Source organism: Heloderma suspectum, chromosome 2 (genome assembly GCF_057233095.1).
Source record: "Heloderma suspectum isolate Gila_16-S chromosome 2, 16-S_ref, whole genome shotgun sequence".
Classification (NCBI taxonomy): domain Eukaryota; kingdom Metazoa; phylum Chordata; class Lepidosauria; order Squamata; family Helodermatidae; genus Heloderma; species Heloderma suspectum.
The window spans coordinates 62,033,827-62,060,458 of NC_139459.1; the positions used below are offsets into that span (position 1 = coordinate 62,033,827).

At 39.8% G+C, this 26,632-nt stretch overlaps 1 protein-coding gene across 13 annotated transcripts in view; it reads right to left on the bottom strand.

Moving 5' to 3' along the window:
- KIAA0825 (KIAA0825 ortholog) overlaps window positions 1-26,632 on the bottom strand; it is a 377,294-nt gene that overhangs the window by 257,363 nt on the left and 93,299 nt on the right. For 12 of the 13 annotated variants that reach the window (XM_084833758.1, XM_084833749.1, XM_084833745.1 and 9 more), the window contains 5 exons: window positions 20,588-20,815; window positions 12,986-13,251; window positions 11,208-11,358; window positions 7,951-8,141; window positions 3,222-3,404 (listed from right to left, as the gene is read on the bottom strand). In XM_084833758.1, the coding sequence (XP_084689884.1) occupies window positions 3,222-3,404; window positions 7,951-8,141; window positions 11,208-11,358; window positions 12,986-13,251; window positions 20,588-20,815 (1,019 nt within the window). The remainder of the gene's footprint in view (window positions 1-3,221; window positions 3,405-7,950; window positions 8,142-11,207; window positions 11,359-12,985; window positions 13,252-20,587; window positions 20,816-26,632) is intronic. The other variant, XM_084833751.1, reaches the window with a different exon arrangement.

Genomic DNA, 26,632 nt, shown 5'->3' on the forward strand with positions numbered 1-26,632 from the left:
CCCAACATCAAAGCAATATGGGGGGGGGGATTCTTAAAATATTTGGAGGGAGGATGTCTTGGCCTTAAATACAAAGTGGCTGAGAGTTTCTTATGTTCTTTTCTTTCTTTTCTTTTTAAAAAAGCCTTGCTGTAGCATCACTCACAGGGGCATTCTGTTCACAGGAACACAGCCAGACTGTTGCAGGTAGCCTTGCCAGAACTTGAAGTGGCAGCTAGATTTCTTTAAAGTAAAAGAAAGGGGAAACCTCGGCCACCTCATATTTAAGGTAAGACTTCCCAATTTCCTCAAATATCCCCCCACCCCTGAAAGTCATCACAGTTTGTCAATCATCAAATGAGAAGCAAATAAATGTGAATAGCATAATTCCTTTCTAACAGCAAACTTAGCTGCTGAATGCTGACAGGATTGTATTCAAAATGGGACAACTGAGAAAAAAGAGGGAACTCCAATGTCTGCAGAACTACAACAAATCTTTAGGAATAAAACCTAATGGGACACTCAACCCATCTCCCTACAAACCAGCCAAGTGAGGACTGAGCATGCTAACTGTCTGTTTGGGAATTAAGAAATGGAAAACCAGAAGGGGAGGGAGAATGGAAAGGAGTATCCTGGAAGAGGCCATAGCTGACTAGCTGGCAGACTGCCAAGCACCCTGAACAGGAGCACTCCATACTGCAACATTTTGTTGCAGGTCCCACTTGTAATAATCTAAGGAAAACCTTTCCAGAGTAGGATTAGAAACTTTGAAACACTGGAAATAGATACAGTGCAGCCTATGGGCTCCTTCACACTCAGCTTTTATCCTGCGATTGAGTTTGCTCCTTCACGGAAGTTTGCGGGCTCTTTACATGACACCATGATAATTCAAGGCATCTCCTGCACTAAATGACCTTTGTTCCATTTTTAAATAGATCGCAGATAACGAGCTATCAAATTACCCCATTGTGTTCTGCTTCAGTTTCCTCCATGAAGAGTAAAAGCGGCGAGAAGAGGAGCAAGAACAATGAAAGATAATGGAAGACTCAGATACGGGGAGAAGGAGGGGGAAGGGGGTGAGGGGAAAGAAAGTACATGAAAAAGGGAGTCGTCATGATCCTGCATTTAAAATGGAAGCCGAAAACTCTGTTTTAAATGCAGGATTTTAGGCTGGTGTAGAGATGCCTTATCTCTCCTTGTCCTGCCCAGGAAATACTTTTGATAATGTTGACCATAAAGTGGTTTTATATATTTCAGTCCCTTAGTGGGTGTAGAAAGAGTGAATATGCAGCCTTTAGGACTGAGCAGAACATCAAATGTTGAATGTGTTAGGCATGAGAGGGAGGCTTTCAGGATCTAAAATGTACCTGCATTTCCCTCACTAAAAAAAATCAAAAGGCTTTGAAAAAAAGGCTACCCTTTTTGTAGCTTGAAAAAGTTTAGGTGAAAAAGCTCCCCCTTTTCAGCTCAGCCCTACTCCCAATTTTATATCTTAAAAAAATCAGTGTGTGATTTGGAGTGAGAATTCAGTTGTAAAATTCCAAGTCTAACAATGTTTGTCATTGCTGGTGTTGAGAGAAATGATATAATGACCTAAGGAGACCATTAACATTAACTATATTTTATACATGGCCTGAGCTAGCATAAATATTGTCAGTTAAATTAATTTTGTGCTTGCTTTTATCGACAAAGTAGTTTTCAACTTATAATAGTGAACATATGTTTCCAATTTTCCATGAATAGTAGATAGCGCTTTGTATACTATGTTTCTTTCCCTCACATATTAAAACATACAATCTACTAAAATCTGCTAAAAGGAAATTCTTGTGTGAAAGAAGAGTAAAAGAAATTATGTACTTCAAAAGGATTCAAGACACATAGTTGTGAGTCAAGTGTGGCACTTTCCTGATGTGGTTTATTGATTGCAGAGCAGCTTTCAGTTCTCTAAGGAAACAGAGATGGCTATCACTAGCTCTTTTTATGGCTTGTAAGATGTACTATCTGTACAACAGTTGATTGATCAATAGTAAGTTTGTTGTGATTTTCCTTGGTTACAACATGTAAAACCCAAACAGGGATGTTGTGCTGTTTTGTTAGTCTCAAAGGAAAGGCTGTGTAACTGGCTGTGTACCTGAATGAATAAAGACTTAGAAGAAGAAAAAAATATCCTTCCCTCCACACTTAAAATTCAGCGTTTAACAGGTACAAGGAAATATAGTTCTTTTTCCAAGAATGTTTTGGATTATAATTAGTGTGACTTTTCCTCCAATGCTGACTTGCTCTCAAATACTTTCATTATGAAATTATACTGAGGAATATGATGACATCATCAAATAAACTAGGGAAGAATTTAGTCAGGGTTTTTTGGCTGTACACTGTATATTTTGGGGTGTATGTTGTTGTGCCCTAAATAAAATCTTCATAAACTGGCCCAAAAAAATGGAGAGGGGGAAAAATCTCTTCTAAGAGTGAGGCTGATTTCTCCGTTTGTACTAGAGCAAAACTGTGTATCAATGCAGGAGCAAAATATTAAGTTTCTTGCCACCATCCTGTTTATTTATGTATTTTCAGTTTCTCCCAACACAATGGATCCAAGACAGGTTACAAACTTAAAATCACAAGTAAAAAAAGGACTTCAAAATTACTCAGTTTATTTAGATTGTATATTATTACAGGCCTGCAACTACAGATTTTCAGTCTTCCTTGCCTCTGCGGCTACTGGCCATGTGTACATTTTACCTCTGTCTGTTCTCTCTCCTACGTATCATTTTCCTCTCAGATACCTGCCTCTTCCTTCGCCCTCTTCTCCTCATTCTCCTCATTCTCTTGGAGCAATCTTGCTCTCCTACGCAAATGGCTTTTTAAATCTCTCCTCTCCTAATTTATTCTACCTGTCCTGCCCCCTTCTCAGGATCAGAGTAGATCAGAGGTCCCTCTGACTGCCCAGCCCTCTGTGAAAAAGAAACAGCTGAGTCAATCACTCAATACCAAAAGCTTCACAACTACCACCAAATCCCTTAGTGCATCAGAACATAGATTGGCTGCAAGCTTACTAGATTCTAACTGCAAACAAAACAGATGCAGGGGGGAAATCAAGTTTTATTTCCTATCCACAGTTGAAATCAATGTGAAGACTTTGGTGCATTATCCAACTGAGAATCAGCCATCACACAAAGATAGATAATTGTTACCTCTACTAAAGGTAAATGTAATATTTTAAGACAAATACACATCATACTTACTTATAAAGATTCTCCAGTGGTGTAGTTAAAATGACAGCTGCTGTGAGTAAATTATTGCAATGCCTGTGTATTTTATAAATACGAGGATTTCTGTCTTTATGTGGACGCAAAAGTTCTTGCACAGATAAACACACTGACCACAAAATGTTTTCACAGGTCATCAGAATTGCTGTAACATCAATTCTATAAGAGAAAAAGCAAGAACCCTGAAAGTAATCATTTGCTACAATATTGAAAGGAGTTTAATATAAAAATAAAGAATCCCTCTTTCTGTTGCTTGAAATTATCAGGCACAATGAAAGAAAAGGGCTATAAGAGTGTCCCAGAAGCATACACAGAGGTTTCCTGCTTCTAACAGTTCTCCAATGATTTTAAGAGATGAAGATAATCTATATCTGCATTGTTTTGTACAAGCTGATCAGCTCCCTCCATAGAAATGAATGGGAAAGCAATTCAGTATGAAGGAACTCCATTGGTACTGAAATACACATGCTGAATTCTAGACTAGGATGATAGCATTTGGTAATATCCAATTCTAAATATATCCATACAAAAACATTACAACTACTCATATTTTAATTTGTCTGTTCTCTGTAACCTGTTATCAACTGAAACTAAACATTTAATTGCAAGAATTAATATGCAATCTTCCAGCTCCTTCAGAAGTGTTTGTACTCTGAATACATTTCAAAACTAATACTGAGTATCAGTTTAAGACCAAGGATGAATGAAGATATAATATTCATAAAATATGTAATGAATCTATATATTTTGAATTTCATATTTGTTTACTTTGCCGTTTTAGGCACATACCTTTTCTTTTTCAAAAAGAAACATAATAGAACTACATAAAATGGAGAAGTCACAACAACCAGTATAATAAACCAGATTAAAATGCTTGGGTAAACAAATAAGTTTTGACCAGGCACCGAAAAGAATATAATGTCAGCAGCAGTTACAATCCTATGTCACTTGTCCCATCTCCTGCTTTTCCACTATGCCATTTTCCTATCCTATTGGATCATTTTTTCATGCATTTTCCTTATCACTTTGAAATTTCATTTTTCCTTTCTCCATTCCGTCACTTTTACTCACTTTCTTGCTTTTCTGTGGAACTGCTTGGTATGTGTGAATGGCTGTCAGTTACTATGGCACTGTCTGTGACATGGCAAGGAGGGAAAGCATGAGCTGTAAAAAGAAAGGATAGGGAAGCCAAGGATGCAGCCCACATCCCACTGACATCAGTGGAAAAGCTCCCATTTCGATTTTAATGGAGCAGGACTGCTATCCAAATAATGTACACATCTGCCCATCAGCTTTTCAAGGAGAGTGAGCAAAACCAACATAAAGCCAATAAAGCACAGAACCTATAGAGAACATCAGAAATAAAATATAGTTGAAATACTCTTAACAGCTCAATTTTACCATACTCCTAATTCCAGAATTAATATTAAAGAGTTGCTCTATTGCAGTATAGTATTTAAATGTTCTCATTTTTAATTGAAAAATTTAGAGATGACTAGATGTACTTTCATGAACACTTAAATATGCACATTGGGCAGTATCCAACAGTGTCATTCTGCAAATTCAAATGGTGCTAGTAGAGGTTTGCCGAAGCTTTCCATTGCACAAGTGTTTGCATATTACGCTTATGCAACCAACTGTGCAAGTGATGCACAACTGGTTGTATAACAGGTTGTGCAAGCATAATGTGCAACCAGTTGCACAATGGGTTGTGCAAGTAATGCACAACCAGTTGCACAACGGCACTTGTGCAAACGTTTTAGTTGGATTCTCTTCTTATTCATAGTTCGTAACCTAGTTTCCACTAGTACGTCATTTGCGCTGACAAAATGGCACAGTTGGAAATCCTTCATCTTTATAATACGGATTATAGAATTTGTACACAAGTAATTTCTTTGCAGTTTGTACCGTATGTTGGAGAATATGTGACATTTTGAAAGATGAATCTGCCTTGCTTCAACTTTTATTTTATCATTGCTTTTTCTGTATGACAAAAATTCTTCTTATAGGTTTTATTTGCATGGCTGATTGCTTACTGTCATTCATTAGTAGTATTTAATATCTTCTTCCTGTATATCATCTTCACAACTAACCATAGGAAACATGGCAAATGGAATTTTAAAAAGATCAAAAGCCATGATATGCATGAGCAAAGAAATGAAACTTTGGTGAAGTTTAGGAGGATATGTAACTAAAGTAGGAACAGGAAAAAAGGGTGAAATCCAACATAAGTCCCATTAATTTCAATAGGTCTACTCTAAGTAGAACTTACACTCGATTTTACCCAATGTTTTTAATCTCATGCATGGAAAATAGAATTGGTGGAATGTAATTACTTAATTGCAGGGAAGGAATGGCTTCCATTAACAGAATAGGAGGGGGGATTTCCTCCTTCCCTCTGCAGGCCCCCCCACATGCCCTCAGATCTGTTCTGGAGGGTTGGGGACTTCTGCTTCCATCGATATATTAATACAGCACATGAATATTTGTTCACTCCGTTTTGACCCCTAAATATTATTCGATTGAGTTCAGAACAGCCTCAAAGCTGCCAATGCCTAGATCTGCAGAAAAATAATTGCATCCCTGAAAATAAATTGACAGGTTTGCAATTAATTGTTAGTTTATAATAATTTGGGAGACCTTTTTCCTGTTGAGGCCCTCAGTCAAAACCTGTCTGGGGGGTTTCCCCCACCACATTCCAGGACTGGGTGGGGCCAGAGCCAAAGTGGAGCTACACTCAAAAATGAGTGGAGCTACAGAAGTGACTCTTAATTTTGTCCAATGCACAACAGGGCAGAAAAAGACATTTGCATGCAGGCATTCTCCTTCTGCAATGTGCATGACTCCCCCTTTGTAGTTGGAAGGAATCAATAATTGTAGTTGGAGTAAATAACATCAGTAAGCTGGAGTGGGGCTAATGATGGGGCAAGCCCTCAGAAGAGCCTGGAGGTCTGGATTGGGAGGCTTGGAGGTCCACATTTGGCCATGAATCAGAAGTTCCGCATCCCTAACACTACTGCATGCTATAGGATGTATGCCAGGGGTGTTGAACCTCTTTCAGACTGAGGGCTGAATTCCATTTCAGAGAAGCTCTCATGGGCTGCATTCCAGCAGTGGGTGGAGCCAAAGACAAAAGGGAGGGCCCAAAAGACTACAAATACCAGCCTATTGTAGCTTATAGCTCTTACCTGTCAGTCACTAGCCTGAGGAGAAGCATTTTGCCCTTTTAGAATGGGGAGAAAACTGCACAAAAGCCAGGAAACCAGCAAACAATTTGTGGTTGGGTATGTGGTATGTGGCCACAGGGTATGTCCATCTGAGGAACCCTGAAGGGCTGAATTGGGGCCCCAAGTGGGCTGGATTTGGTCTCTGGGTCTGAGATTCTGCATCCCTGATGCATGCAATTCCTAGTGCCTTGGGCTGCCCCTGTCTAGGGAGAATGTATGGTGTCTTCCCTTCAGATACAGAAAGATATTTTCTTAGATTAATATTGCTACATGTTGTTGGTGCCACCAGTTACAAAGATATCAGAACATATAGAGGGGTAGTATATCATACTTCTGAAGAAGCAGCTCAACCATGTAATTTACTAATTGAAGATGCAGAATGGCAAAGAAGTTTAGAGATAAATAATAGTAAAACTGACATTTGGTACTTGAATTACCACTTTGAATTCTTTACATGCTCTTTCATTATGAAATCTTTTACCGTGTGATATATACTAAAACATGAAGTGATTTCTTTAGCAATCATTATCTCAGGTTCCATTTGGCCAATTTACATATTTTTTTAATTAACGCATTTACACACAGATCCAGCAAAAAATACCGAACATCACTTTTGGGGCTAATTTCATCAAAATAATTAGAAAAATGTATATTTCTATTCTGTATAACTCTAAAACTGCAGGTCATAGCAATTTCCAGTGTTTTTATTTTGAAAACTTTCAGAACTGAACAACTTTCTTGCTTACTGTACCAGTCTACCTCTAACAGTTTTAATACAAATTTAATATAAAGTTGTGAAACCTCAAGATCAAGAAAAACAGCTGATTTATGAAGTTACTAAATCATAAGTTATACACACATGGTTGTAAAAATTTTCACAACAGATTGGTTGTTGGAACCAGAACAAACTGGTTAATCTTAATTGTTGGCTTGCTTCAACAAACCATAGTTAAGATTAACCACCATTTAGGGTTCAGATGACATGCTAACTCTGGTTAATCTAAAACAGAAGTGTTCAGTCTCTTCCTTGTGGCTGTACAGAGGAAGAGAGGGGAGAGGTAGAACACATGAGCCCAATGCTCACTGTGGTTCAGGCTTGTTACACTAAACCATGGTTTAGCAATTGTGTTAGGTATGTTAAGGTGAGCTTGATTTGCACTCCCTGTGGCCAAAGAATCTAAAGTTCAGTCACAAAACAACAAAAGGTCAAGTTAACAATCTATAAAAGGTCTGGATGGCTCTCTCGTTATTTTCCTTTAGACAAAACTTTAAAAAGTTCTTATTTCAACAGACTTGTAATGTGTCATTTCTGCTGCTGCTTTTAAACTGTTCTTATATTAATTGCTTTTTAGAGTGTATTGTTTTCTTAACGTGTATTGTTTTTAATATGACATATTATGAATATTGGATTGGATTTTCATTGATGTAAACTGCTCAGACTACTGAATGAACATAGCACAAACACAAATAATCATTACCTTATCTGTGGTGTTCTTTTGTAACTGGGTTGAGCCTGAAAGTATCTGCAAGCCAAGAGTGCCAAAGATTCTTCCAGCACCTCTGTTAGAATCTCCTGGGCTAACACAGGGGGTAGAACAGTCCATAGATCATGATGAAGAGCACAGAAGAAATAATGCCACATCTGGACAGAGAATGAGCATCCTTCCCCCTGGCAAAACCACCAAATGTTAAACAATGGAAACACATCTTCCTGAATGTCAGCTTGGATTCAGTTAATCTAATCAATTCAGGCTGAGAGGAAATTGTTGAAGACCAAGAGATGCTGAATTACCAGAACAGAATCTTCACAAGATGTAAAACATATTTTTGACAAAACCCCAAAACAACTCACGTTCTGTTTTAACTAGGGAATCAGTGTTCTTCCATTACTCCAAACCACAAACATTTGAACTACCATAAAATTGACTTTCCCACACCTTTTTTTTAATCACTTTGAAAATGCATGCTGCACTGTGTCGTTATTCATTTACTAAAATGTTTGCAAATACTCACTATCTCTGCAAGGACAAATTCCATTGTAAACTATGACCAGCTATGAGACAATTGCTCCCATGTATGCTCTTATTTGCTACTGAGAATAATGGGGAATTAATATCCACACTACAAGTTGAATTATGAGTTATGAGGCACAGATGATTCATGGTGCTGGGTGTGGAAGGAGGAATGGACTGGCAGGCAGTATTCTTTGCAGGTACAGTTAGTCATCACAGAATCATAGAACAATAGGTTTGGAAGGGGCCTACAAGACCGTCGAGTCCAACCCCCTGCTCAATGCAGGAATCTAAGTCAAAGCATCCCTGACAGACATATATTTAGGGGAACCTGGCCTTGGGCGAATGGCCTTGAAGAGCCTTAATCCTGCCACAACATAAGAGAAATAACTTCTCAAATGCACAAACCAGGTTAGGATGCAATCTTATACCCACCAGGGAGTGAGTCCTATCCTACTCAATGGGGCTTACTTCTGAGTATTCACATATAGGACTGCACAGTTAATGAGTTGACATATATATACACTTCTTCACTTATACTGATTATGACATTATTATTATTATTATTATTCTATAACTGAAACCCCACAGAAGTATTTGTAATGCACCCAACCTAACTTCCTAAATATATATAAATATATATGTTATGTACATATGTTATGCACTGTTAGCATTCTAAAATCATGTGAATATCTCATTATTATATTTTAACAATGCTGGAAACAAATATAATATGTCTAAGTGACAATTTAATACCTTTACAGATTTTTTCATACAAATATAGTTTATTATAGAGATTATTATAATTTCCTGTCTAATGTGTAATATACTATGAAGATATGTTATCATAGGTCACTATAATGAAGTACAACTATAAAAAATAACCATACCAATAAAGAGCTCTGCACATATTTCCAAGATTACAATCAAATCAAATGATTACGTGTGCACATTTTATTAATGTTTTATAATATAATTTAGCTGTATTTGTATTTTATGATGTGTGAATAAAAAAATTATTATACATTTTCTACAATACCCGTAAAATAAAATGTAGGCATTACAAGTCAAACTTTTTTTAAATATTTCATTTATTCTTGCAAACATTAAAATGGTTCATTTTCATTAAAAAGATTCAATATTTTTTTAGGCATTCTGAAGCCTTTTATAAAAAATCATTCAGGTTTTTTTTAATGTTTTTTATTAAATATATTTTCTATTTAGTACATATCCTACATTTGGGTTTTTTTTTAGTGTTTCTAGCTTATTTTTATGTAGTTCTGTACCCATTAGTAATTGTCTGAAGCTTCCACATAGCAGTTGCATTTTCTTCTCCTTTTCTTTCTTCACTTTATTTTATCTCAAAGTGTAAATTCGGTTAAAAAAAGAAAGAAAAAAAGGAGGGGGTTGTCATTTAGATTTGCATGGAATTTTTTCCTGTTTGGTATTTGTTGTTATTCCAAAATATGTGAATGGGTAAACATCTGCTATTTTTGCAAGCTTCATACAATAAAACAGATGTGGGCTTTTATTTAAATTGTATGTCAGGAAACAGACAGCTGGGCAGTATTACATAAGCCACTCAGTATTATCTACAAATAGACAACTTTATTTTTGACAATTAGAAGACATGAGCTTTGAAAATTGCAGCAGATTTTTGTTAAACTAAACGCTTATTCCAAAATATGGAGAGCCAATTTGGTGGCAAAGCAGGTATTCAATCCATTGAATTGGCGACATCCTGTTCTAGAGCAGGAGTGCACAGAAAGTAGATCTCCAGATATTTTGGACTTCAGCTCCCAGCATTGCTAACCATTGTCCATGCTGGCAGGGGCTTCTGCGAGTTGATGTCCCAGGAGATCTACCTTCTGCCCACCCATGTTCTAGAGAGTTTTTACAACCCACCACAAAATGATGCAACTGTAACTTTGCTTTGGAGTGCAAATTCCCACTAACTGCCTTAACTGATGTGTGGTTGAGTTATCCAATTTGAAAACAGTGTTCCAAGTTAGTTGGAATTACTGGATCTCAGAATTACTTGATCTTAGTGGTGGCTGCTTGGTCTTGCCTTCTGCAATGATTCAGTGAATCATTCAGAGACGCAGCAGGCAGCCTCTTCTATGGGTGGGTATTTTAGGATCACAGGAGTCTATATTCGTTTCATTTATTTTCTTGTGACACACTTAGCAGTTCTCTTATGGTGTAGTAGAATGCCCTGGAACACACCTGAGGCATTATTAGATTAAATTGCTTGGGGACATTTGTCAGGACTTTAGATGAGGAAATAACAGATTCACATATTTTATATGCTGTTCCCAAGAAAAAGTGAAATTAACAATAACATCCTATGCATGTCTACCGAGATGTTAGTCAAGTTCAACGGAACTTCCTCCCAGGTACATGTGTACAGGATTGCAGCCTTAGTGTATGATGCAAAGATGTACTAATGTATGAATGTATATGTGTGTGTGTGTGTGTGTGTGTATGGATCTACATGGAATATATACTGTATTACACTATATACACTGGGACTTTAATCTTGCCCACAGTTGCATCCACATAATGCTAATTGAACTCAGCAGGGAATATACATGGACAACTGCTGTAGAACTACAGTCTTAAAATGTAATTTTTAATCTAGCTAGTACTGAAGCTATGTTTCAAATTAATCAAAAAGAAAACAAAAAGTAAGACACATTTGGATAGTAAAGTTAACCTCACACCTCATAAAAGGCTTTGTTGTCATCCCAGTAGTGACTCTCCGCATCCTGTAAAATGCTTGTAGCACAAACTCTGACGCAGTAGTTTGTAACTTGAAACTGAAGAATGCTGATCAATTCCTGATATTGCTGGAGAGGCATTAGGAATAAGGGCCTGTTCAAATGCAATGATCAAAGACGGAAAGATTTAAGACCAGTGCAGTAGGAGGCAACAATCCACAGTTCTACAAATGGTTTGGATTATTAAATATCAATCATTCATTTCCTCTTGATTCTTGAATCTAAACCCACATTCACTTTACAATCTGGTCTTTGTTATAGAGGCTCTTTGAAAATCTACATCTGCTGTTTTACAAATGTGTACTGTACAACTACTCTAGGAAAACAGCACTGTCAATCCATTGCAAGAAAAAATGTTCATATAAATAATCTGGATGGCTATTTTGCTGTTGTTGAAATGCAATGTGCAATTCTAAGTAGTACTTCTAAACAATATGAAAATTAAGGAACAATTATTTTAAGTAAACGGTGTCCTAGTATGAAATATGTCAAATAGATTGATATGTGCATAATTATTATATTAATATGGATTATGGATGTGTTGTTGTTATTTACAGCACAGCACCATCTATGTTCATGGTACTTACAGAGTTACATAAGTAAACAGATCTTAAGTTTACAATCAGATTTCACAGTGAAACAACTGTGATGATACGTAAGGCAAGGGTATTAAATGATCAATGTAAGTTACTCCAACTACACATTGGTCTGGTTCAGCTGTAACTCTAAACTGTAATTTAGTGTTAAGAACAAGCCTTAGGCAAAGAAAGGGAGATGAGTCAAAGTCATTTGAGAGAGAGGTGACCTTCAGGCACTAAGGCTGATGGATCTGGAGAAGCAAAGTTCATGGGGAAGGACATGGTGAAAGATTACAGCAGAAAGATAGGATAGGGCAAGCCCCTTGATAGAGTTCTAAACAGATAGGAGAACACTGAAGAGTGGCCATAGTCTTCAGGTAAGCGGTTTTGCTTAGTGTCCTTATCTGTATAGAGAGCACCAAACAGAAATTTTTAATTTCACAATTAAGTGAAATTTCCCTAAGCAGGTATATATGCTGAATGCAAACTGTTGCATAACCTGAGGTTTTGGTCTATGCTCCTGAAATACTTTAAACATCTTTTACATTGTTATAGCAACCAATTATTATGCAAGCTTGTTTGGAAAATATATGAATTAGAAAGCTGAAAATGGGGGGGGGGGCGTAATTTGACAGTGCAATCCACAATCCTAGGTATGATTACTCAGAAGTAATTTCCACTATATCGAATGGGGCTTGCTCTCTAGTAAGTGTCTTTCAGATTTTAGTCTAAATCAATGATTTAAATTTGCCCTGAGAAAAGATAACTCTGGGAAGCAAAAGAGAAGGAACAGTCAAAGCCAAGGCTTCCTGCCTGGTCAAACTGGTGGACGGTGATGGTGTTGATGGTGCATACAGAAAGCACAGAATAGGAAATACAGGAAGGCACAGAACGAAATATGAGTGGTTCTATCTTGGATATAAGTTTGAGAAAGCACTGTGAAGTTTCAGTAGAATGTGGAGGATGAAAGCTATATTGTAGTAGGCTAGGAAAGAAGTTGAAAGAGCAAGATTCAAGTAAGTGGGAGTAAACAGTACATTTTCAGTTTGAGGTTTGTGATAGATATTTGTTGTATCAGTGAAATGGAATGGTTTCATTTACATGCAATTATGGGTGTATTTAAACAATAGACTGGAGACTCACTTTCTACTGGTCTCTTTCATTAAATTATGATACATCTTAAAATGCTGATAGACATGCACTGCTGTGGAGAGAATAGCATACAGATTCTGCAGTGGAGCTCTAGAAGGGACATCTTTACTTCTTTCCTCCAACCTCGTCAGGACAGCTGTTGCTACTTTGCAGCAGGCCTCTGCAAAGTTTGCTCTAATTTCCTGAAGAGACTCATCTCTGCACGCCAGAGCCAGTGGAAGCAATGTGTCAAGTTCTTCCATGATGTCAGAACAAAACTAAGGAATATAAATGTGGCATCCAGTTATTTTTACTTTGACAGTATTGTTCAATTTATGAACAGTACAACAAATAGTATATTTGGCACAAGACAAATTTAAGTTTTATACTAATTTCACTTTCTGATATTAAAAGGCAGATGTGTAACACAAAAGCCCCCCAAAATATAACTTGAATATTAGCCAAGTGTTTTTTGTTGGTTTTTTAAAGCTGGGAATAATTCAAAGACTAAAGGCCACTTCACACAAGACATTTTTTCCTGTATGGAAAATTCTTATGATGCTCACAGCTACACACAGCGGCTTGACAAAGCATACACTAGGTGATATCCCTCCACAGTGATTGCATCTTTTCAAGCCTAACTCCCCTGTGAAGAAATATATTTATTTATTTGTAATATTTATATACAGCTAAATATAAAATCCCTAAGCGGTTTACATATAAATATTAAAATCACAGCCACTGCAGTTCTTTTAACACAGATCTGATGTGAGCATAGCATCCCATTCTGCACTAGCTGCACCTTCTGGACCAGGCACAAGGCAGCCCCACACAGAGTGCATTACAGTAGTCTAATTGTGAGGTTACCAGTGGCAGCTAGGCTATTCCTATCCAGGAAAAGATGTAGCTGGAAATGGTGCTCCAGGCCACCAAGGTCACGTGGGTCTCCAGTGACAAAGATGGATCTAGGAGCACCTCCAAACTCTGTATTTGCTCCTTCATAAAGAGTGCAAGCCCATCCAGAACAGGCAAACAGATCAATTCCCGGACCTGGGAACTGCCAACCCATAGAGTATCTGTCTTATTGGGATTCAGCTTCAGTTTATTAGCCCACATCCAAGCCTTAACTGCATCCAGGCAATGGTTCAGAACATGCATGGTCTTTTCCCATTCAAATGTCACAGAGAAGCAGAGCTGGGTGGCATCAGCATACTAGTATTTGTGACTAGCTCATAGCATACATCTCTGGATCCAGGGAGGATTTTTTCAGTAGTGGTTGCACCACTGCCTCCCTCAAGGCAGTAGGGACCACACCATCATGCACTGATGTGTTCAGCACTCTCCTGATGCATTTGGCCAGTCCCCATGTTTAGTTCGAATAAGCCATGAAGGGCAAGAGCCGAGGGACCCTGTGGTGGGTCATATAGATGCGAGCACCTTGTCCACATCCTCAGTCTCCAAAAACTGAAATTGATCCCACAAAACAGGATAGGATGATGCACTGGACACCTCAACAGACACTGTATCAATAGCGGCATTCAAGTCAGCATAAAGGTGAGTGGTTTTATCCTCAAAATGTCTTGCAAACTCATCACAGTAGGCTTCCAAATGTTCCAGTACTGAGTTCACTGGGTTTGATGAAAGCAACCCCCGACCACTTGGAAAAGCTCAGCTGGATGGCTACTTGATGATGCAATGGAGGTGGCAAAGTAAGCTTTCTTTGCTGCCCTCACCATCATGCAGTAGGTGTGATTATACACTCTTACGCGTGCTCGATTACGACGAGTCTTATGCCACTTATGTTCCAGCTATCTTCTGACCTGTTTCATTGTCCAGGGCTCCCCAGTAAGCCAGGGACCCTTACGAGCTCCCCAGTGCTGAAGAAGGTTCTCAGGAGCGATTGTGTCAATGGCCCGTTGCACCTCGCCATTCCATACTGTGACAAGGACCTTGACAGAACTGCTCGCTCTGGCTACCAAAAAATCCCCAGGTGCATTCATGAATCATTTGGATTCCATAAGTCTCTGAGGGTGGACTATTTTAATGGGTTCCACGCCCTTGCAGGGAGGGACTGGCACCATGAGACCAAATGCTATGTATGTAACTGTTGCTTTTCTGTAGATATTCTGTGTGACCTCTGAGAGGCTATAATGTATCTATGTAGATCTGAGGCCTAGTGTTGTTACTGAGTTGAAGGCATGTTTCAGTAGTAACTGCCTGGTGATATTCTGAAGGGAGGGAGAGACAATCACTTGTAATATTTTTGGATGGGGCCCGGATCAGATAAATTCAATTTTGATTGGTGGGGAATTCTAGCTAGGTGGAAAAGAGCAGTTGGGAAATGACAATTGACAGTTAAGAAGTCAAGTTAGGGATTAAGGGAGTCAGTTGTTAGTCAGAGATAAGGTTTGCTGGTGGGTGGATGGATGGTGTTATAGAAGGACTAGGAGAAAACAGAGGAGAAAGTGAATAGCTGAATATTAAGCTACTCCTTCTCTGTGGGGATAACCTTATGTGGCTGGTGAAGATCAGGAGTAGGGAGCAGGTGGCTGTGTTATGCCGGGAGACTGACCTAAGATCTTGCCCAAAGAAGGCTATACAAGCAGGCATTAAAACCAGATAAATGACCCAAGCAGCATACAACAGGAGGAGCTTTAGGAGTCAGAGGAAGACTGTACACAAGAGCTAGACATGTTTGTGAGGATATATGTCTGGGGTGGAGGATTCGGAAATTTGGCCTGAGGCTTGTTATTAGCAGCAGTGTATCTTGAGCCCATGTCAGCAAGCAGTCTTTTGAAAACCCCAAAGTAAATATTAGTATTCCCTTATGTACAAACTATCCTTTTAATAAACCAACTTGTTCAATAGTTGTCTATAGTGTTGGTGCCCATCTCATGCCAAAGCTTCTTATATCAAACTACAAGGAGGTTTTATTTTATTGACTGATTGATTTGATTTGTATCCCAACTTTCTACCAAAAATGGCACTCAAGGCGGCTTACAAGGACAATTAAAATTGATTAAAACAATACAATACAATAAAAATATAACAATTACAGAATAAAAAATAGAAACAGCACCCAACCCAACAGACCCACTTACAGACCAAAAGCCTTCCTGAATAAAGTGGTCTTTGCTTGCTGGTGGAAGGACAGCAGAGAGGGAGTGAACCTAGCCTCCCTTGGGAGAGAGTTCCATAGCCTGGGAGCAGCCACCAAGAAGGCCCTCTCTTGGGTTGTCACCAAACACACCTCTGAAGGCAGTGGTCTTGAAAGAAGGGCCTCTCCAGACAATCTTAAGAACCAGGCAAGCTTGTATGAGAGAAGGCAGTCTTTTCAGGTAGCCTGGTCCCATGCCTCATAGGGCTTTATAGGTCATAACCAGCACTGCCTGGAAACAGACAGGTAGCCAGTGAAGCTTCTGTAACAAGGGAATCACATGCTCCCTGTAACCAGCTCCAGTCGACAGTCTGGCTGCAGCATTTTGGACCAGCTAAAATTTCTGAACAGTTTTTGAAGGCAGCCCTACGTAGAGCATGTTAGAGTAGTCCAAACAGGATGTAACTACGGCATGCGTAACCATGGCCAGATCCTACATCTCTAGGAATGGGTGCAGTTACTGCACTAGCCTCAGCTGTGCAAATGAACTCCTAGCCATCACCAAGGCCTGGGCACCCAGGTTCAGGGCTGAGTTTAGGGGTACACCCAAACTGTGAGCCTGAGTCTTCATGGGGAATGTAACACCACCCAGCACAGGTTGAATCCCTATTTCCTGATCTACCTTTCAACTGACAAAAAACACCTCTGTCTTGTCTGGATTAGCTTCCATTTGTTTACTCCAATCCATGTCCATTACAGACATCAGGCACTGATTTACAACCAGAACACCTTCCTTGGATTTAGATGGAAAGGAGAGACAGAATTAGATGTCATCTGTTGTCACCAAACCCCCAAACTCTGGACAATCTCTCCCAGTGGTTTCATGTATATGTTAAATAGCATTAAATAGCATGGGAGATAATATGGAACCCTGAAGGAGACCACAGGCCAATGGCGCCAGTGTTGAAAAGGAATCCCCTCAGCATCACCTTCTGAGATCGCCCCTCCAAGAAAGACCAGAGCCATCATATAAGGGTGCCTCCCAGTCCCACCTCAGATAGATGCCTCAGAAGGATACCATGGTTAATGGTATTGAAACCTGCCGAAGGTCCAGCAGAAGAAACAGGGACACACTCCCCCTGTCCAGTTCCCAGCATAGATGGTACATCAAGGCAATCAAAGCATAATCAGGCCTGTAGCCAGACTGAAATGGATCTAGATAATCCATCCCATCCAGAAATCCCTGGAACTGAGATGCCACCACACTCTCTATCACCTAATAATAGAATATTAGAGATTGGCTAGAAATAATCCAGTTCAGTGGGGTTCAGGGAAGGGTTTTTTTTTAACAAAGGTCTTACCACTGCCTACTTTAGGCAAGACAGAATCACACCTTGCTGTAAAGAGATGTTCACCACTACCCATACCCACTCAGCCACTCCTTCCCCTAGCTGCTTTTATAAGCCAGGAAGGGCAAAGGTCCAGGACACAAGTGGCAGACCTCACCAATCCAAGGATTCTGTACACATCCTGGGGCTGTACAAATTTAAAAGTATTCATTGTAACAGGATATGCAGGAGCCAAAGTTACATCCACCAGACCTGTATCAACTATGGCATAAAAGTCAACACAGATACGATTGATTTTATCTGCAAAGTGTCACACTAATTGGTCATTGCAGGCTATCAAGTGGTCGTCTCTTCTCCTTGTGTTCCAGAGTTTAACTGGCTTCTGACCACCCGAAAAAGCTTCACTGAGTGACTCTGACCAGATACAATGGTGGCAGAGAAGTACAATTTCTTCATCACACTGATTGCCATGGAATAGGCTTTCAAATGACCTCTAGCCTGTATTTGATTGGACATGTTCCAAGTTTTCCATCAACATTGCTCTAGTTGACGTTCCACTTGTTTCATCACCTGCAGTGCCCTGGAAAACCAGGGGGCTCGATTGCTTCCACTCCATGGGAGAGGATGCTTAGGAGTGATCATGTCAACTGCCCGGGCCATTTCTCCATTCCAGAGATAAGTGAGGGCTTCGACAAAATCACCTGCCGAAGTGACAGGAAAATCCCCAAGAGCCATCAGAAAACCATTCAGATCCATCCATTTTCTGGGATGGACCATCTTAATCGGCCCCTCATCCCTGGAAAGTCTTCTAGTTCCAGCAAGTCTTAACCTCACCATGACAAGTGAACTATAGAAAGTTCCTCAACCTCCAGATCACAACCAGATACTAATTGGGACAGACCCATGGTTGCTATGGAGGCCATTAATTCTTGAGCCACTTCCGACAAGGTGGCCTCAACATGTATGATGAAGTCCCCCAGCACAATAGGCTGCGGAGACTCCAGCACTAACCCCAAGACCACCTCAGCTAACTCAGGAAGGAAGACTGTTGAGCAGTGGGGCAGGCAGTACACCAAACACCCACCTTCAGATACACATACTCGAAACTGGAAGACTGCAGGATGGGGCACCTAGATAAGGGGATAGAATAATGAAAGACTACTGTGACTCCACCTCCCCACCCTGCAGGTCTTGCCTGCTGCAACATGGAGAACACAAGTTGGCAAAACTGAGAGAGATTTACTCCCCCTTTCTCATCCAACCAGGTCTTTATGGTACAGGCCAGGTTGGCACACTCATCCAGGATCAAGTCCTCAATGGCTGTTGTTTTCCCATTCACTGACTTGGCATTCAGCAGCAGTACCTTCAATGAGGGGGATTGTCACCAGGGCTACTCAGGCTCTCTGATATGGAAGACAGCTTGGGAGGAACCAACACCCTGTTTTAAAGTATTCTAAGAAAACTGGTGGCAGTAGAAAAGGGGCAGCTTGTGGAACTCTGGATTATTACTGGCACAGAGTTCCTTGGGCCCTGAAGTATAATCATTTGGTAAAAATAAGAAACTCCATAGGTGAGATTGCCCAATGAAGGAGTAGTTTCCCCATATGTGGTGGCAGCGCTAGAGAGAAAATCCCCCATACCCGCCCCCCCAGTCCAAGCATATTATATGAAACTCCCACTCACTGATTCAGTAGATTTATATTCTGCATTTGGACTACAGTCTTCAAAGCAGCTTACAGCACTTATAAAATGCAACTAATACATCAAGAACTACACGCTTGGAAACCCCAAATACTAACCTTAACAACCACCTGGTGCAGGCCCTGATTTCTTTGTTTGCCTGCCTGCCTCCCTCACTCTTTTTTCCTTTGCACCAGGCAGTTGGTGTCAGTTGGTCCTGTGGGAGAGGAGACAGTCAGGCTGGAGCAAGCCCTGAGGCTGTCTTTTTTTGCCGGCCTGCCTGCTTGCCTCCCTTGTTCTCTTGTTCCTTTCCCTGACAGATTTCCCTGAGAATTTCATAGAATGGTCACAAGTGAGTCCTGTGTATCTTGCTCTCTCTTCCACCAAATGAATGTAGAGCATTCTCATAATCTGCTTCAGCAAACTCTAGTATGTGGATTAGACACATACTGGTGTGTGGTCAAGTACTGGATTGTAAGTAGTGTTAGCTTTCACTTTTGCCTTAATTATGTATAAAAACAAAATTATCATATTGTATACCCTGGAAAACATGCATCTGGAATCCTGGGTAGGGAGAAATATAGTAGTGATGGGGTTAAGCACTCCTATTTCTGCATTTCACTCCAAATCCTCCCGTTCTGACATACTTCACAGAATTTTCATACAGAGTGAGGTTTTACACAGGGCCAGTTTTTATATACAGCAAAATGAGTGCTAACACTTTTTTCTGGACATCAGGTTCTAGAATACTCTCCCACAAGAAAAATCTCACTGACTATAGAAAAATACTACATCAGGGAGATGTCTAGGCTGAACTCTTCTCCTTGACAACTTGGTATGTTTGGGGAGGTGAATTTTTTTAGATGAGTCAAGATTAGCACAGGTGATACAGTCCAGGACAAGCTTTGCCATTTTATTCTGCTGCATATATAAACTGGCTCAAAGTGTGGAGGGAACTGAAGTAGACAGAAGACTCTTTACTCTGGATGGAGTTGTTTTTAATTTGGCTGTTCCATTAACAGTCCCCAGTCTTCCATGCCCAGCCTCCAATTTATCTCCCATTATAGTTTCAGATCTGAAGAACGCCTTCTACCCCATGTGTTTTTTTCTAGTGTTTTTTCCAGTGGCATATGCCATTCTATCTCATTAGCAAAAATTCATCAGACTTTCCCTGGTGAACCACTAACGTGGCTTGCCAATGTTTGAGAAGCTGTCTCTTCCACCCCTTCCAAATATCATAGGTCTTCCTTTGTAGGAGATAAATTAGAGCTGTTTACTGCAAGTTGGAAAAAAAAACCTGGTAAATTTTAAGTTTGTTTTCTTTTTTAATAAGCCAAAGTCTTTAAAGCACTATTAAATAATCTATCACAATTATTAATTCTATGTGTTTAGCTCTAGGGTATTATTGGAACCACAAGTACTTTAAAGAATGGCAGACAAATCTGACTTTCTGTAACCCCCCAACATTTCAGATCTTTTCATACATGCCTTTGAAATCTGTTTTGGTTGCTCTTCCTCACAGACTGCACCCCAGGACTCCTTCATGTGCTGTACGTTTACAAGATGCATCACATAGCAGGTAGATGAAGTCTGTTCGTTCTGCTCATACTGAAGAATTTTACTGGAAAAATCTTCAACTGCAATTGTTATATAGTATGCTACTGAAGAAGTCAGGTCTTGAAATGCATTTCTCCAGCCAAACTCTAGCACAGTAGACTGAAATAAAGAAGCAGATAACAAATATTGAACAAATTTATTTCATTTCATTTATTACATTTCTATACCACCCAATTGCCAAAATGTTGCTTTTTAATGATACCTAAACCAACCAAACTAACTACTGAGGCTCTTTATACATGTACAACATAGTATGAAACTTGGAATGTGTCCTATATAGGCCCAAGTGAAATGAATGGGGAAAGTGGAATAAGATAGCAACAAAAATGAGTAGGCTCTTACACAAACACCTTCGCATGATGTCGAGATACAAGAGTCAGACAGGTATTTTAGTTAGCTCCCTGCCCCCCATCCCCACAGTATGGAACTTCCTGGAAACTTGCCAGTGCCCAAGCCTCAGCAACTCTCAGAAAGACTTACCTTTGGGGCTGGTTTCATTTCTTACATAATCTAGGGGCCGATCTACATTGTGCCTGCCATCGCAATGAATTCGGTGTCCCGTCGGGTTAAACGCTCTCGCATTAAAACGTTATTATTCTCACCCATTTTCGCCACTGCAGTGCTTCATCGAATGCGCAAGCTTGGTTCACACTCGAGCGCTGTGCTGTTTTCCTGCACGCACTTGTCTGATCTCGGATTCTAATCGGGGTCGGCCCCGGTCAGTAGTTGGATGGGCGACCTCCTGGGAGTCAGGCTTCCTGCAGTGAGCAGGGGATTGTTCTATCCCTTCAAATGAGACTAAGTACCCCCTCCTATCCCCCGCTCCGGATGTTTTTTTTTTTTAATTAAGGTGTTATCCTCGAAGAATTGGGGCTTCTCCGCAATGTTTTTTTTTCTAATTCAGCCATGATCTTCGAAGATTCGAACTTCGAAGATCATTCCTGAATTAGAAAAAAAGACATCGCGGAGAAGCCCCGATTCTTCAAGGATAATGCCATAATTTTTTTAAAAAATCCAGAGCGGCGGATAGGAGAGGGTAAAACTTAGTCTCATTTGAAGGGATAGAACAACCCCCTGCTCAGTGCAGGAAGCCTGATTCCCAGGCCATCACCCATCCAACTACTGACTGGGGCCGACCCCGCTTAGCTTCCGAGATCAGACAAGCGCGCGCACATCCAGCCCTTTGCTTGTTGCTGAGGAAACACGGGCTGCTGAGGAATCTATGCGATCAGTAGCCGGAAGAAGACATGGGGCCATCGAGAGCTGTGATTGGACAGGAGGGAAACACAAACACCGCCGTATATGGACAGGTGGGGGAGGGGACTACGACCGGATACGGTAGCGAAGGTAGAAAATCAGAGCACATTAAAGAGAAATACTGGGATATTAGGGTATTGAAAGCGGGAGCACGGAAGTGGGAAATTCCGGTTCCAATTCGAGGCTGCGTAGTCTGAAAGGCCTCGTTGGAAGCGAAAAAAGGTGGTAAGTGTAGATCCAGCCTAGGAATCAGAACCAAGAACTGATACAAAGTGTCCATGTCCTGTGGTCTCATATGTACTCTAATTTCGTTAGTGAGTCTTTCAGCTAAAATTATTTTCCACAGACGCCCATACTAAAGGTCTAAGTTTAGTAGTCTGTCACTCTTCAAGTTAGCTGCAATAACTTGTTGAACAGCAACCATCATGAAAAGGATTGCTTCTTTATATGGAGTACTTTTGTTTTCCCCAAAAAAACAAGGAAAGCAAGGCTAATTTGATGTCCAGCTGTAATTGGAATTTTATAATCCTTTAACACCTTCAATGACAGTTTGCCAAAATTTCTGAACAAGGTTACATTTCCACTATAGATGATAGAATGATCCAACATCTGTACAGTTACGCCAGCACCTAGGGCTTACAGAAGTATAAATTTTACTCAATAATGTAAGTGTTAAAGACATCTATAGATCACTTTTAAAGATTTTCTCAGATTTTAGTGGAGGTTGATCTTAAAGATTTTTTGGACCATACAGAGTTCTATACCATACCATCTATTTTTTCTTGAAGATCTCCCTCCTGGCTAGTTTTAATTCCAGGAGAGGTTCCCATAGTTTCTGCAATTAATAACTTATATATCTGTGAAGTAAATCCCTTGGTGTCAGATTCCACTTTATTAACCTTCCAAATTGGGTTATCCAAATTCTAATAGTTTGAGCCTCTACTGTAACACTAGAGGTGTAGAATTTGGTGTAGTTCGTTCCAAGAATAGCATACATTACCTAATTGTTTACCTAATTGTGGACCAATTTTTGGTCACATGGTGTTATAGAGATCTCTCAAGCTGTATAGTTTACAGGCTTTCCAGGCATTAAATTGTTGCTTTGTCTGTATTGCCAATAATGGGTGAGCTAAAAAGGGAGTAAGTAGATACACCAAGGGAATTAGCTTTTTATTCCTTTTTTTTCAAATTTTCAGAGGAAGGTTCAGGAAAGGATTTCGTATACATTTATACACTTGTATGCTTTGTATTAAGAATGGAAGGCCTTGGATCTGAGTTTTATTCTGGTCGTCTTCCTCCAAAAACACCCATGAATTTTGATTGTTTTTGTGAATCAAACTAATTAATTATTTAAGCTGATATGTTTCATAATAGATTCTTAAATTTGGCAAGCCTATATCCCCATTAGCAGATAGTTTATACTGAGAAGTTTAGGTAATTCTAGGTTTCTTACTATTAGATACAGATTGGTTTAATATTTTCTGCCAAACTTTTAATCTGTCATCCAGAAGTGGGATGGGGAGAACTTGAAAGAGGTACAATTTTGTTTGCAATAGAATAATTTTTAGAGTTGCCACTCTTCCTAGCCACAATAGATATAGTTTGGCCCAATTTCTCAGAGTTAATTTAGGGTGCAATCCTATGAGTTACATCCTGGGTACTCGTAAGTCCCTGAATTTGGAGTCTTATGAGTATCTTATGCAAAGATTTCAGCTAGATGGGTGATTTCGCCCATCTAGCAGAGGCTTCAGGGAAGGGGAGGGAAGGAGGCTGGGACAGCCATAGGAAAGATTGCAGGACAGCCACCCTGGTGTCCTCCCCTCCCCCGTGAATACTCCTTCTCCCTGTCTCCATGCTCTTTTTTATGAGCACAGAGAGGCAGCCAGCATGGTTCTCTCCACGCTGGCTATGGGAGCGGGGGGGGGGGGAGCACGGTTCCTTGGCTACAAGCTCAGAGCTCTGTCTCTGAGATCAGAGCCAGGAAACCAAAACATCTTATGTCCCCCTGACGCTGTCTAGGGGACATAGGATTGCTCCCTTACTGTTTTTAATTAGTAGAGTAAACCTGAGTTTTAGTAAATTCACAACATTGGTTGATATTTTAAATGCCTAGATATTTAAAACATATTTTTACATATTTTAATTCCTGTGTAGTTATTAATGTCTAGTTTTATTTCTTTAGATAAATTAAAAACTAGGAGTTCTGATTTAAAAAAAAAATCCTGCAACCTCCCCAAATTCATTAAATTCTTCAATGGCTAAGATAGATAATTTCAGTTTTGTGTGGGTTAAAATTGCATCTTCTCTTAAATAAGTTAATTTTATGATCTATTTCATTTTATGTATTCCAAGAGCTTCCTTATTTTAATGGCTTCTACTAGTGGTTCAATATAATATGCAGATAATAGTCATGGTGTCTGCTATGTTCTGATCTTTAATAAACCCAGTCTAGTTTAGGTACATATAAGAGTTCTCTTGCTTAGTCTTTCAGCTAAGGGTGATGTAAATAGTTTGCAGTCTTGATTGGTTAAAGTTATAGGTCAATATGAATCTACTGATTCTATATCTTTATCTGGTTTAGAGATCAGTGTTATTTTTGAGTCTTGCCATGAAGAAGAGATGGTACCTCCAATTAAGATATTAAATGTCTAATTGTGGTGTGAGAATTTCAATCATTTTTATAGAATTCCCTGGGTAGACCAGCCAACCCTGGAGCCTAATAGTATTTCAATGTATTTATTATGTTTTCTACTTCTTCTGTTGTTATTTTTTGATGAATGAATGATTGATGCTCTTCACTTAGTTTTTTCAATTCTGTCCTTTCTAGATATTCATTTATTTTTTCCAAGTTTGGATGATTTAAGGAATACAATTTAGTGAAGAAGTTCTCAAATTCTTGGGATATCTCTTTTACATTATACAATGTATAACCTGAACTACTTTTTATACAACTAATTTTACTCTGGGATTGTTTCTTTTTAATGTTTTGGACCAATAATTTAGAGTTTTTGTTGTCAAAGTCAAAATAGTTTTAGTTACAGTATTGTAATGAATTTGCTATTTTATTTAATTCTGAAATATTATATTTATTCTGTTTTTGTAGTAGACATCTATATACTCTTTTGCTAGAGGTCTTTTTATGTTCTAGTTCTTAACTGCTTATTTCCTTCAATAAAGGCATTTCCTTTTTTATTTTTTCCTTGTGCTAATCATGAGAAGGAGAAACCCTGCCAAAATGTGCAAGCTGAAATCTGAATTTGAAGACTGAATTTGAAGCAGATTGCCAGGATGCATCAAAATTGGGGTGGGGGGAGAACCTCTGGAGGACTAGGTTCACAAAGAAGTCTTCAAATTCAGATTTTACCTTTTTTTAAGTTAGAATGTTCAGAAACACCTTTCCCATAAGCTTGAAGGCAGGGCCTATAAGAGCCATAAGAACCCAGTTAAGGTTCCATGAGGGAAACCGATGGAGTGTAGGGGGAGTCTGAAGTGCCACCCCTTCTAGAACCCTGCGTACATGTGGATGGGCTGAGGGCCCAGACCCACCTCTGCAACTTAGGATGCTGCTAATGACCGCAGCTTGTCTTTTCAGGATATTACTGCTCAATCCCTTGGCCAGCTCAGCCTGCAGAAAATCCAGAACACCCTGTACCTGCCAATTGACAGGACCCCTATTTTCCTTGCAACACTAAGATAGGAAAGCCTTCCAAGTTCTGGAATACACCTTGTTAATGGATAATCTGTGGGAGACTAATAAGGTCTTAAGGAACCCGTTTGAATAGCCTAGGTCCCTAAGCCATTGCTGTTCAGCCTCCAGGCTGTCAGGTGGAATATGTAAGACTATGGATGATATATGGGTTCCTGCAGTAGATCCTCCCAGTCTGGGAATCTCCAGCACTTCTCTACTGACATGTTGACGAGGTCCAGAAACTACGGAATGTGTGGCCATAATGGAGCCACTAGAACTACTTCTCCCTGTAGGCCCTTGATCCTCCGGAGAACCTTCATTAGGAGAGGCAATGGCAGAAAAGCATATCACAGGCCCTGAGGCCTTGAGCATCAAAAGCATTGTGTCTCACGGCTTCTGGACATGGGCCCTGTATCATGAGCAACGGCAACTCTGCATTTTGAGGAGCTGTGAATATGTCTATCTTTGGGGTTCCAAAGCAGCTACCTACTGAAAAACTTGCAGGTGAAGCACTCACTCCATTTCTTCATTTGTCGTTCAGCCGAGCCACTTGGCTACCTTATTCGATTTCTCCACCAGGTATTCGGCTTTCTGCGAGGCCAGATCTTCCTCTGCTCATGTCAAGATTTCCACAGCTTCCTTGTGTAAAGTATGAGATTTTGTGCCCCCTTGTTTGTTTATGAAGGCCTTTGCTGACACATCTGTCTTTAATAATTTATGCAGCCCCCTAAGGCCATTGGCACCAACTTGATGGCCTAAAGTTCCAGCAGGTTGATACTCTTCTTTGACTTTATTTTTGACCAGGTCCCCAGATCACCTTGGACTCCATGTGTGCCTCCCACCCGAAGAGACTAGTGTCTGTTGTAATGGTGACCTATTTGGGATATGCCAGTGACACTCCTCTGGCTAACCAGATTGGGTCCAACCAAAATGTAGCCAACTTGGATCAGTGCGTGCTTGTGTTGAGCAAT